This window comes from Stenella coeruleoalba, assembly GCF_951394435.1.
Source record: "Stenella coeruleoalba genome assembly, chromosome: 16".
NCBI lineage: Eukaryota > Metazoa > Chordata > Mammalia > Artiodactyla > Delphinidae > Stenella > Stenella coeruleoalba.
Genome location: NC_137162.1, coordinates 79,280,486 through 79,293,503, shown reverse-complemented (window position 1 = coordinate 79,293,503; position 13,018 = coordinate 79,280,486). Strand labels below are relative to the sequence as shown.

Below are 13,018 nucleotides of genomic sequence, written 5' to 3'. Positions count from 1 at the left end.
ATCCATTTGTATTATTTTTTAGATTCTACATATAAGTGATATTGTAGAGTAAAAATATAAATTAAAAAATAAAGCTACAGAAGAAAAAAGTACATAACAGGTAACGAACTCTGAAACTTAATTATTATTAAAAAAGGACCCAGACATGATTGAAGTGCATTGCTGGATGGTGACAGTTACCATTAAATAATAAAGTAATCCTAATATCAAACAAACAAAAAACCCTCAGAAGAAGAGAAACAGCACATCAACCCTCGTGGGTTCCATTCTCACTACTGGTAACGATGTGCAAGGGTGTCACCTCCTTTGGGTCCACGTTGACAACCGTCAGAAGGTAGACTATTTCTAATCACTATTTGAACCCTGAGCAAAGATGGCATATGAAAATTTTTCCTAAAAACTTCATATGAACGATTATGGCCTAGTTTATGGCTTTAAAAATAAGTTATGAACTTACTTACAGGGAAGCTGGTTTGGCACCTTGCCAAGCATGTTTCCTCCCTGCGCAGAAGTAGATACAAATCAGCAGAAAGAGGCCAGTGGCTCCTCATGCTGAAGCTTTGCCCCCCCCCCCCCCCCGCTCGCTCTTGACAGGGGTGTGGTATTCACAGATAATCAGAGCTGCCCTAATTCTGCCTTCCTCCTACCATGATCCACATTTCTGACAATACTAGTTTCTAGGAAAGAAATGATCTTTTTAAAATACATTGTTTTATTTCCACAATTGCTTAAAATATTTTATTAAAGCAGCAATACAACTCAGCTTTAAAAAAGGTTTATTAAAGGGGACAACATACAGCAATATAGTTAAGGCACATGACAAAGTTTTGGCATTAAACTGCAAATAAAGAAATGCAAATTATCCCAACCGATTTCAGAATCTATCTCATCAGTCCAAATAGTTCTAAAACAATGTTTCAACAGCACCGATAGATAACTCGATAACTTGATAACTCGTCTCAGACAAGGCACAAGCTTCAGGACCTGGGGTCCCCCTGCTTCAGCAGCTGCTGCCTGGTGTATTCCCAGATGAGCAGCGCTCCACTCACGTGGACGTTGAGGGAGCGGATGATGCCCTGTTGAGGAATTTCCACACACACGTCCAGTTGCTGGATCAGATTTGCTGGAATTCCTTCCCGTTCATTTCTGATTCAGAAAAATGGGAGAAGAAAGGTTAGTTTTCTTATAATAAACAATTTTTTTCTCAGATATCCTGGATGTTACTGGAAGAGACAGGTTAAGAGACAATGACACAAGTCTATGGTACCAGGAAAATAAAGAAGAGTGTAACAAGAAGGTTTATGGGTCAATTCTGTGTTCACCTGACCATCCCAAACAGGTGAAATAAAACGAAAACTTAGGGGGGCTTTCCATAAACCTTGCAAGTCAAAAGCCAGGTACAGGTGTATGATCAAGAGTCCAGGTAAAACTGTAAACCTTCTGAAACGTTTTCTAGACAGACTCTCAAGACAGTGTTCTTACCCCAACAAGAGTAGAGACTTCTCAGGGAAGCAGTACTGGGTTAGGTCTAAACTTTTCACAGTCTGTTCCACACCCACGATGGTGTAACCTTCTGCTTTTTTCTGTTGCAGATAATCGATCAGCTGAGGTGGTTTTACCTTAATATTCGTTTACAAAGAGCAGAATATTAAATCATTCATTTACAGCCCTCCTGGGGGTAAAATCAGTTAAAGAAAAACACTTTCATGAAACTGAAATTTGTTAAAAGGAAAAGGACAGAATTATATACTATAAAAAAGAACGCTCCCAACATCTCATAAATTTATCAAACGAGAGTGACTTATAACAGGACACATTTTACTGAAAAGAATTCTACATTATTGGTTTCTAAAAATACAACAGTGTGAAAGATAATAAGAACAGGAGAACAGAGTGGGCTGTAGTTTACTTTTCAGTATTATTTTTAAGCTATCAAAGGCTGGACTACTGCGAAAGGGCTGATAACGTGAAGACAGAGTACTACAAAAGAGTCTAGCAAATGAAAATTTTAATAATACATCACTTTGCGCCCACCTCCACTAAAGGAAGCCACTGTTCTGCTGAAACGCTGAGGTGCTGAAACTGCTTGTCTCTGATGCACTGAAGGCTGCCAACCACGAGCGCCGAGGCCCCGAACACCTCACAGGTCCGGCACAGCCCTGCACAGGACAAGCCGGGGTTACTGCCGCCAGTCTAAGGCCAAGTTCACTAGGTCCCAGGCATTCCTCTGAAGCTCCCGGAGAGGGGGAAATGTGGAAGAGAGGCCACAAATGGCACTGGGTCAATTACAAATTTTCGGGATCAGAAGATGTTAAGCAAGCCCAGTGGAAACTCTAATTTTACCTCCTAAGTTGGTTGGTTTGTCAACGAGTGAGGCCACTACAATCAGTCTGCTGAGTGACTTCCCAAGTTTGGCCGCACGATCCTGAAATACCAGCTCCAGGTCTAAGTCGGGAACATTGTTTCTCCATGGGATAATCTTCTTTTGAACATCACTCCACTCTGACTCGTTATCTGCTTCGCCCGAGTTAGAACCTGGGAAAGAAAAAGAAAATATAAATCTCCCTCTCTGTTGATTTACATGCATATGTACTTTTTTAAGAGCTTAAAATGATAGTTTAGAATGAGATTCACTGACTAAAGAACTTTACTTGGATTCAGATACAATTGTCATTTTCGGTAACAGTTTAAAATGTTCAAATTCTACCCTGCTAACCAAAATACGACAATATTTCATGAAAATCAAAGATGCACATTTCTTCCATTTTGGCATACCCCAAATTGGGAAGCATCTTAGAATCCATAAGGGTACCATGGGTTTGGCAGCATTCTTTCCTTAGAGTTACATAAAGTAATGGCGTATCTTACAAACAATGGTGTTATTAGATTGGAATTTTCTGTAGAAATATTGTATGCCGGAAAACAACCAACAGGCTTTATCTTAAATTATCTTCCAGGTACTTGGGGGACCTTTTCTAAAAACGAGGACTGTTCTTTGGAGCAGTTATCTCTTGGCTACCGCGATGAGTACACGGATGTTACTGAGCTGTCTAATGTGCGTTGTGATCTCTAGTTCAGGACTGAGACTCTCCTTCCAGGCTCTCCTTCCCACTCCAGACCTGACTGAGCAAACGGGGGCACTTAGGTTACTGGGGAGGGAAGAGACACGCATGGAACCACGACCGACGCGGTACTATACTGAGGGTGTGCCCACACAGACAGGAGTTGCTAATGTCTGGGGGAGGGAGGGGCAAAAAAGCAAGACGCAGGAGGGCTCAGGGAAGGGAGTGTAAAAGTCTGCAAAGGAGAGCGCGTGGGAAGGGCGGGGCAGACTGTGGACGCGTTGCGCACGAGCAGCATCGCTCACAGCCTGCAGTGGAGGGAGGGACGTGACTCAGACCAGGCCGTTAGGGCTTTGTGTATAAAATGATAAAGAATTTCTTCTACAGACAGGAGGCAGTACAGGGTTTTAAGAAAGGGGGTAACAGTACTGGTTTTGTGTTGCAGAAAAAACCCCTCTTAAAAACGAATGTGGAGGATAAGTGGGGAGGGAAAACCACCGAGAGGCTTTCACACTAGCCCAAAAAGACAAAAACAGTCTCTGCAAGAGGAGCTGAAGAGGAAGGGCATAATCGCCAAGATCTGATAACTGACGGATGTGGCTAGAGGGACCGCAGAAGAATGACTCCTGTGAGACCACTAACAGGAAGGGGATTAGAAGAGGCGCGTCTGGGCAGAAAGGTAACGTGGATTTGGATACTGAGTTTAAAGAGCTTATAGATGAGCTAGTGAAAGCGTCTAGAAGGCTCAGGAAGGAGGCTGGCCAGAGATAAGGATCTGAAAGTTGCAGTTACATAGGTGGTGGTTTCCAGTTGTGGAAATTAATAAAAACGTGCAGGGAGAGCAAACAGAATGAGAAGAAAACCAGGCCAATGAAAGCATTTAGCATTCACGTCTCAGCAGAGAAACCCTGTTGCAATATCCCCCTCTTTACGAAAAACAAACAAAACAAAGACCTCTGTAGCCTTCTCCCCATCCAGTAACTCCCCACTTCTCTGCCCCACTCACGCCATGGCAGAAGTCAGACAAGATGTGCAGATGTGCGGCTCCCCTCTCCTCCCCTCCCGGTCAGGCGGGCCCCTCCGCCCTGAGAAGGCTCCCGTCACTGTCTTTTGCCCCCAAATCCACATTTGCTCTTCCCCAGGCTTTGCCTGACTTGCTGTCACTTCAAGTAGCCTCTGCTCGATGTCAGCTCCTTAAAAAGGTCTTTTTAATCCTCCCTCACACTCCTTACTCTGCTTTCTTTTCTCCACACCACCTGACATCTTATCTGTTTAGGGTTGTCCCCCTGGAGGAATGTAAGCGCCCTGAGGGCAGGGCCTTTGTCTTTTGTTCAGCACAGAGGGGGCAATAAGTAAATCTTTGTTGACAGAGTAAATAAATTTAAGGTGATAGTCTTAAAATGAACCACCTAGAGTATTTGATCAAAAAAATGCACTTTCCTAGAACTCTCCTCCAGACAGAAATCTAAGGGTGGGACCCAAGAATCTGCACTTTCAACATGATGTCCAAGGGATTCCTGAAAACACTAAAATTAGAGAGAACTATAAATATAAGGGACGAGGGAGGGGAACTCAAAGGAGAGAAAAGCCAGACTGAGGAGAAGAATCAGGAGAGCAAGAAATGAGCAAGCAAATGCTACACAGGGTCAGGTATGGCAAGAAAAGAGCATCTGTTTAGATTTTGTAAAGAAGTAGACAAAGACAGTTTCTGCTTTTCTGAAAGAAGTTTCCATGATGCTTATGGGCTGGGGAAGCCAGAAGGACAAAATGTGAGTGACAGAAATGCTGAGAATGCAGATCGCTACTACACAGCTCTTAAGGTTAGTTGTGATTTTAAAAATGGGCGGGAGACTTGGTCCCCGGTTTTTTGGGGCAGCTGGACTGTGAAGGGAAGGAGGAGGACGGGAAGTAACAGGGAAAAGGGGGGGTCCTTGAGAAAGCTGCAGGGAAGGATGGGGGCGGGGCACGTGAAAGGAGGGCTGGAGCCATAGGGAAAAGAGGGGTAAGAGATGAGTGACATTCGGCCAGACCGAGCAGGGAATGCAGAGCTCTGCTTCACTCCCAAATAGGACAAGAAAAGAGATTTCTTAATTTGGCCCTTTTTTATATCTATATTTTTTCAGAAATATATAGTAGAAGAGCAATGAATATTAATTATCAATACTTCAAAGAAGACAGAAGCCTTTAGCTTTATATAGTAAAGCAGATTAAGCTCTCTTTGGCTATTAAGAGCAAAGCCAACGTCAACTGAAAGTACTAGTCAGAGTGACACCACGCCTTCTGTCTTTTCTCTAAGTGGAGCAGAGTTCACCACATCAATGAAAAATGGTACTATCGACCACCTATTCTAAGTAACGTGAATCAATGAGCCTGACTGAGGCAACAGACAGAACAAGTAAAACAGAAGTTTTTCTTACCTATGTCCTGCTGGGACCAGTCACCTGGTTTTAGTTCACAAAGTTGAGCTGGAGAAAGGTACCACTGAAATCTTGCATCTAAAGGAATGTCAGTGAACCTGGTGAATTTACCAATGGCAATCCACTCGTCCTCAACAAGGCCAGAAAGGCGTGGAAGGATATAAAATATGGTCTGAAAGGAGAATTGTAAACATCTAAATTTTCTTCCCTTAAAAATAACAAAGAAATACATGATAACATGTTTAAAGTACAACTTAATTATTATTACTGATGTGTTCTGCCAAACTATCACATCTGATCAAATGACATACTTTCATTTATATCTTGTAGCAACTGTCTATCTATACTTCTTATCTTCTCTAAGAAATTAAGAGATTAATTTAGGAAATCCTTGAGAGCGGGCAGATCTTCCACTCCAGTATTTCTAACTGTATGTAACATAGTATACACCATGCTCTTAATACAAGCAAGAAGTGTTTTGGAATTAATCAGCATTCATGTTGGACAACATTTGGATAAATGCTATTTATTGACAACCAGACACCTCCATAAGCGATCAGATTCAAGCTCCTGTGATGCCCGATCTTCACTCTCGCTGCCAATGTACAAATTGAGAGTCTAGATTTTTGCCTCGACTGTATCTTAGCTGTGTGACGTTAGACAAGCCATTAGCCTCTCTCAGCTTCAACTTCCTCACTGGTAAAATGAGGGTAAAATCAGGTGAAAAGAGCACATGAAAGTGATCTGTAAACTGCACAGGGTGACACCACTGTGAACAGCAGTTATTCAGTCACTACATGACAATCCTCCCCTTTTCTTACCTATGACAAGAAAACTGAGATCCAGATAACCCTCAAATGTGAAAAGGCACAGGAGTCAGAAGCACAGCAGGCAATTTAAAACTAAAGTAATAAACTTATAACAATGTCCAAGTCTTCATGAAAGTTTTTAGAATGAATATGGTTTTCTCTTTATTAGCAATATTTGTGCAAATGGAAACTGGCATGATGAATGCAACTGTTCATTAAGTACGTACCAAGCATAGCTCCAAACGTACAGAGAAACAGAGTTCTTGTGTGCCATTACTTTGATATGTACAGTTATGGTTCGTATAATTAATAGAGAATAAAATATATAAAACATATGAGGGTGAGGCAGTCAAAGTCAGGATGAAGGAAAAGTGGAAGCAAGGGACTTACTCCTGCTGGAGAACTGAATAGAAAAGGCTGACTTAGCACTAGAGAGTTATTAAGAGTCCTTCAGAAAGATGTCAAACAAAGCATTCTGGGCGCTAAAGGACACAGAACAGAGCACGTTAAAATATTTGAAAAATCCTAAATAATTTTTGCAATGAAGCAACAAAGTACACAGTAATGTTTTATGATGACTATCTCACAACATATAGATCTGTATTTTTTTTAAAGGCCAGCTTATTAGTAATCCACACACACACACACAACCCAACAACAACAAAAAACTGCTTATGCATGGTAGCTGAAGTTTCTGATACTTCCAGATTCCTAGATCACGTTTTAAATTCCAAGGCTGTAACTGTAGTCGAAAAAGGGAGAAAGTAATATATGTACCAATTTTAATAATCTGTCTATTAATTCACATGCTAACTGTAATAAGTTTAAAGGAATTATATAAGCACATTCTGTTAGGATCACTGAGATGGTGGGTCATCTGCTATACAATGCCAGCCATCCAGAACCTAAAACAGGCACTTAACGAAAGAGTAGATCTTCTCGCTCTTTCATAACAGTGGGCTTCGTTCGTTACAACAGATCTCACCTGCACAAATGTTCTCACTCATTTCCTTTTAATGTCAGAACAGATTTCTGTTCAGAGTTAAATATTCCCCCTTCCAGTGTTTACAAGCCAGACACTGCCTGAGAAACAGAAAGTGAAAATGACTAGCCAGTTTTCACTGCTGAAGAGTGAAGCGCAAGCAGCCGTGACAAAATTACACGGAGCACTTTACGACCGTGAAGGCGGTGCTGTAAGGACAGTTAACCTCAGTACACCTTCCACAACCGCGGCAGAAAGGAAGCACGGGGACTAAAGATACGGAAGAGAGTCGTTCGCAAATGAGACCCTCTGCTCACCTCCAGACAGTAGTCCTTAAGTGGGTGGAACGCTGCAAAAAAGAAATGCTCCTGGATCCGTTGCCAATTCTTCTTCGCGTTCCTAAGTGTTAAAGATACATGTGAGGTACAGACTAGTGAACCCACTCCAGTAAGGGGGAAAGCCAAGTAGCTCTCTTAAAGAGGCACTGCAGAATTTAGAAGGAATGGAAAATCTTGTGAATTTTATCCCAAGATTTATAACCCCTATCTCCAAGATCAGCGTCCTTAAAAGCTGACCCTAAATCTGACGTTTTGAAGTGAAACTCAAAGACAGACAAAGAAATTAAATAACTCTCACAGTCCTACGTCAAACAATGACTCAACAAGAATGAAACTCAGGTCTCCACTCCATCGAGGAGACAGTCGTCAGTCAACAGACAACGATGGGAAAATCTCACAGGAACGGCTGCCGCAGGTACAACTCCCTTGCTTGGGCAAAAAGAATTCTAAAAGGGAACCATGTAAGAAATCTAGGCTGGGATCCTTATGTCTCTCTCTGGCCATAAATGCTTTTTTTTTTTTTTGAGGAGAGAAAATCGTTACATAAGTTCCTTTTTTGTTTCTGGCTGCGCCGCGCAGCATGTGGGATCTCAGTTCCCCGGCCAGGGATTGCCCACTGCAGTGGAAGCGCGGAGTTTTAACCTCGGGACTGCCAGGGAAGTCCACCTAAGTCACGTTTTCTACCCTGAAGATCCACGACACGCAGCCAAACTGTACCAGCTTTTGTTAAGCCAGATGAAAGTAAGAGGTTTTAAATACTTAGGTACATGCTCACAACAACAAAACCCAAAAATGTGTCAAGTTTTAGAAGGCAAAAGAGGGAGGAATAAAAGTGACAAAACATGGCCACCGGCAGGTTTCAGTTTAAATTCATGACCGACAACCCAAAAGCTGAGCAGCAATTTCAAGATGCCCTCCCGGTGAGATCATTCTCCTACTCTGGCCAGCGTACCTCCTTCACCCCTGAGTTCCCAGCCCCTCCTGTCACTGCCGGCTGGGCCTCAGCATCAGCGGGGTGAGGAGAGGAGACCTGAGATGAGAGACTGGCCCCTCCTTATGCACCTGTCTTCTCTGCCCCTTGGCTTTCAAGGGTCTCTTCAAAGGACAGCACCCCAACGTGTGTCCGAGCTCCCATCCCCCTGGGTTTTGCTATTGAGTCGTGCACCCCGACCTACTCCATCACAGCAGCGGTGTTGTATCTGTTTGATACTGAGCATCTGACTAGGATTTTGTTTGGGGGATAGAGAAGTTCTCTTAGAAAAGAAAAAGGCAAGAGCTTCCAGCTTTAACCCGGACATCTGAGGGGTTATGAGCATGGCTTTAGAGTCCGGTCATGCTACTTCTCAGCAGTTCTCTGACAACAGAGGATGAAAACATTTGGCTACGCTGAAGAGAAACGTCTAGAGGTCCCTAAATTAAAGATCAAGGATTAAAGAGCAAAAAAAAAGAAAAAGAAAAGAGGTCAATGACAGAGCTGACAGCACTTAGAACTGTAATTAAACTGCACATCAAATAGTGAGCTGCTTAAATGCTGCTTAATCCGAGCTCTGTGCACTGCAGCGTGATGGGTAAACAGGAGCTGCTGAAAGCTGGGCACCCTCTCTGCCCTCTCTGCACACAATGCCGGACCGAGGGGAAGGGGACAAGGTCTGCTTACCCTGCTCCGTGCATGTTTTCCACTTGATTCAGACTGGATTCAATAACGGAAGTCAAAGCATCAAGTTCTTCAACGTGCAATGTCTTACACATGCTCCAGATTTTCTTAAGAGCAACTAAGGCATACAGTCGAATGCTAAAATTGTGATTAAAACACCAGTGCAGTACGACAATAAGGGCTTGCTTCAGAATGAGTTTCTGAAAAGGAGAAACATTCTTCAGATGTAAACATGGACCATTTTACCCTTGACTGTATGACCAAGAACAAGGAGTACAGGTGACAAAAATGCTACAAAGTAAAATCTTATTTCGCTGTTTTTGCATCGTCATTCTCAGACGGATACACTGGCAGGAGTGATTTCCTCAAGAAGGAGAAGTATCTTCCCAGCTCTTTAGTTTTTATTTACCATGCTGCCACACATGTTCTCCCCCATACTCCAGTACCTAGGTTAATCTGAATGATGTACTTTCATGCTAACCACTGTATGACCAGTGTTTTAAAGAAGTCTCCATCACTTACTACCTTACCATGGGCTGAAAAAGTTAGAAATATTAAGTGAACTTGAGCAAGGTACCTCATAAAATGCTGTTTTCCCCTGGTCTGAACTACTCTGTTTTCCCTAATAGTGACCTTGGACCCACACAGCACTGAGTGGTGGCAGGAAAATTAAGAAGTGGGGAGAAAAATAATAAGAGTTTAAACTTCCCTGTAGTCTTTTCCTGGGAATTCACAGTTTTTCACCTTCACGGCCAGGAGATTTTATGCAATGATAATCCTTGATTTCTAAAACCACACAGTTCAACAGATATTGAAAGGCAAAGGAAGTGACATGTATTAATGTGGAAACCAGATGGACTCAAACTTTTAATACAGGTATCAGGAGCTACCTTAATGCTCCTACAAACGGCTCATCTGTAAATGTTACTGGGCTGCACCAAGCTAAGAGCCCTGCAATAGTACAGTTTCCTGTCTATCTTACTTCTCTCAACAGATTGTAAGCAAATCTCTTCCCTGCACATATTTAAAACAGAAAGATAACAACTGCTATTACCTGATGCTAGAGCTTTCGTAACTCTTACCAGAAGGTGTTAACACAAGTTTTCACATAACTATAACTAACACACTGCCATCTGGCTGACAGACACTGTAACACACCATCAATTTTAAGATATTATCATGGTTTTTGAGGTTAAAATGCGGTGGGAAGAAAGACCTGTTCTTAGGATTGATGAAATAGGTTAACAACGAAATCTGATTGTTACTGTGCTTAAAGACAACACTTTGAAAAGTTCTAGGAAACCTATCCCCCCAATATTTTTACCTCACTTTCAACACTAAACAACATTTCTTTCAGACAGCTGACCATTGAACAACAGGGGTTTGAACTGTGCAGGTCCACTTATATGTGGATTTTTTTTCACTAAAGACGTACTACAGTGCTACAGGATCCTCGGGTGGTTGAATCCACAGATACAGATGAGGAACCTTGAATTACGGTGACTGTAAAGTTACATGTGGATTTCCCACTGCGCAGAGGGTCGGTACTCCCAACGCCTGTGTTGACCGAGGGTCGACTGTGTTAAGTTTCTCCCAGAATTTACAACATATAAGTACCCTCTATGTAGATTCAATAATATAGAATCTTGCTCTAAATCTTTACCGGCAGGTTTTCCTGAATTCTTCACAGTTGCCATAGTGATTAACCAGAATTAGCTAAGATCTCTACTTATCTAGGGAAGATGCTTTAAACCTGAGAAAGATGAAGAACTGCCTTTCACACTCTGAATAATGACAGTCATTTTATATAAACCTTCAATAACACAATGGCTTTTAATACTCTGACCATGAGTTTCTTTGTACAAGCATTTGTTAAATAACTCTGCCAGCCAAGGAACAGTTAAATGCAGTAAGGGAAGTCTTATTTAAATAATCTTACGTAAATACTTGCATAAAGTTAAGCGTCCTATCATTAAAAGTTGCCCATTAATTTGTCTAGAGATTTAACATGGGCTCAGGCGTTATCTCAGTGTGTGTGTGCCCGTGGGTAACACCTTATTGTGCATTTGTGTCTAAGTGCGTGTGCCATTAGGAGGGGAGTGGAAGGGGAGAAACTGCAAAACACACAAGGACTACTCTAAATGAGAACAGTCAGCACAAATGTATAAGTTCTATTTTGACAGTCAAGTCTGAACTCTTCTCATAAACAATATAAACCTACCTTCTCTGGAATATTTTCAGTAATGATGTCCAAATGCGACAAAACTGATAAAAACGTACAAATGCTTGTTTTAAGGTTTTCTTCGGCCTGAAAATAAATCAGATACACGAAACAGTCACTCAAGGCTGCCGCGAGCCCGTGCACATCAAGGCGCCGGGCTGCATGCTTGGGGCCCGGGCCATGAGGCCGGCTCTTCCCCGACGCAGCCACGGCCTGGGTGGGAGGAGAGGAGGAAAAGCGAGAAAGCACAGGAACGTCCCAGAGTCAAATGCCCGCACGCACAACACTCATCCGACACACGGCCGCTAACCACTCAGGCGAGGAGTACCTGGGGGAGACCAGGGTGAGCTCACTGCAGGGAGAGAAGGGCTGGCTGGAGAAAGCGGGGGTGGGCGGGGGAACAGCTGAAGATGACCAAGACGAACCAAGACAGGCAAGCGGGAGGCAAAGGCCCCCGTGCGGAGGGGAGAAGCAGAGGTTAAATGGGGCCCTGCAGCTGCTTAAAAAGAGCCTCAAGAGGGCTGCCCTGGTGGCGCAGTGGTTGAGAGTCCGCCTGCCGATGCGGGGGACACCGGTTCGTGCCCCGGTCCGGGAAGATCCCACATGCCGTGGAGCGGCTGGGCCCGTGAGCCATGGCCGCTGAGCCTGCGCGTCCGGAGCCTGTGCTCCGCAATGGGAGAGGCCACAACAGTGAGGGGCCCGCGTACCGCAAAAAAAAAAAAAAAAAAAAAAAAAGACACAAACGACACATGAACTGCGATCTGAAGGAAGAGCAGCAGTTATGCAGGCAGAAAGGAAAAAGAACAGAAAAGGTCAGGCGGTACTCGGCCAAACGGGGGCCCCCGATGAAGCAAGCTGTCCAGTAATCAGGCCCTAAGGCGGGCCCCGCCCCCTGGGGGGCTTGGTCACACCATCTGCCCTGGCCAATAAGCAGCACGCGATCAGAGGCTGGGAACGTGCGGGTTCACCAGGGCGCGTCCTCCTGGAACGCTCGTCCTCGGCACCCTGAGCGACCACACACACAGCTGCAGAACCAGTGGTGCTCCGCACCACGGCTGTCCCCACTACTGCAGCCAAGGTGATAAGCACGTGGCCGAAGAAGTCGTTTGCAGGTCCCAGCCCAGTGGACACCACATGCACAACAGCCCAGCCTGGTCCTGTCAATCCAGAAGCAGGAAAAATAGCAGAGTGTTGTTCACACCCCTGGCCTTTGGAATGTTCCAGCAACAGAAAACTGAGCCCATGCATGCATCCATGACTCGACTGCAGAGGTGGGAACGTGGGGCACACGGACTGGATGGGGAAGAGGGCACAGGCCACGTGAGATCTGCAGGCCACGCACAGCTGAAAGTGGACGACCTGATCACTTTTTTTCTTTTGTTGTTTTTTTTACTTTTTGGCTGCACTCTGCAGCATGTGGGATCTTCGTTCCCCAACCAGGGATCGAACCTGCACCCCTGCATTGGAAGCACGGAGTCTTAACCACTGGACCACCAGGGAAGTGCCCAATTCCTCAGCATTCTTATCTCTAAGAT

The 13,018-nt window shown here is 44.0% G+C and overlaps 2 protein-coding genes across 4 annotated transcripts in view; one reads left to right on the top strand and one right to left on the bottom strand.

Moving 5' to 3' along the window:
* Positions 1-2,021, top strand: part of COA6 (cytochrome c oxidase assembly factor 6) — a 43,717-nt gene extending 41,696 nt beyond the window's left edge. For both annotated transcript variants that reach the window (XR_013824228.1, XM_079899713.1), the window contains one exon: positions 1,593-2,021. The gene's annotated coding sequence lies outside the window, so the exon portion shown is untranslated. The remainder of the gene's footprint in view (positions 1-1,592) is intronic.
* TARBP1 (tRNA guanosine 2 -O-methyltransferase TARBP1) overlaps positions 694-13,018 on the bottom strand; it is a 61,658-nt gene continuing 49,333 nt past the window's right edge. Inside the window, exons 23-30 of one of the 2 annotated variants that reach the window (XM_079899708.1) lie at positions 11,484-11,570; positions 9,266-9,462; positions 7,588-7,669; positions 5,480-5,651; positions 2,344-2,535; positions 2,035-2,159; positions 1,483-1,619; positions 694-1,146 (exon numbers count right to left, since the gene is read on the bottom strand). In XM_079899708.1, coding sequence (XP_079755834.1) covers positions 978-1,146; positions 1,483-1,619; positions 2,035-2,159; positions 2,344-2,535; positions 5,480-5,651; positions 7,588-7,669; positions 9,266-9,462; positions 11,484-11,570 — 1,161 coding nt within the window. In that variant the 3' untranslated portion in view covers positions 694-977. Of the gene's footprint in view, positions 1,147-1,482; positions 1,673-2,034; positions 2,160-2,343; positions 2,536-5,479; positions 5,652-7,587; positions 7,670-9,265; positions 9,463-11,483; positions 11,571-13,018 lie in introns of those variants that run through there. The other variant, XM_079899709.1, reaches the window with a different exon arrangement.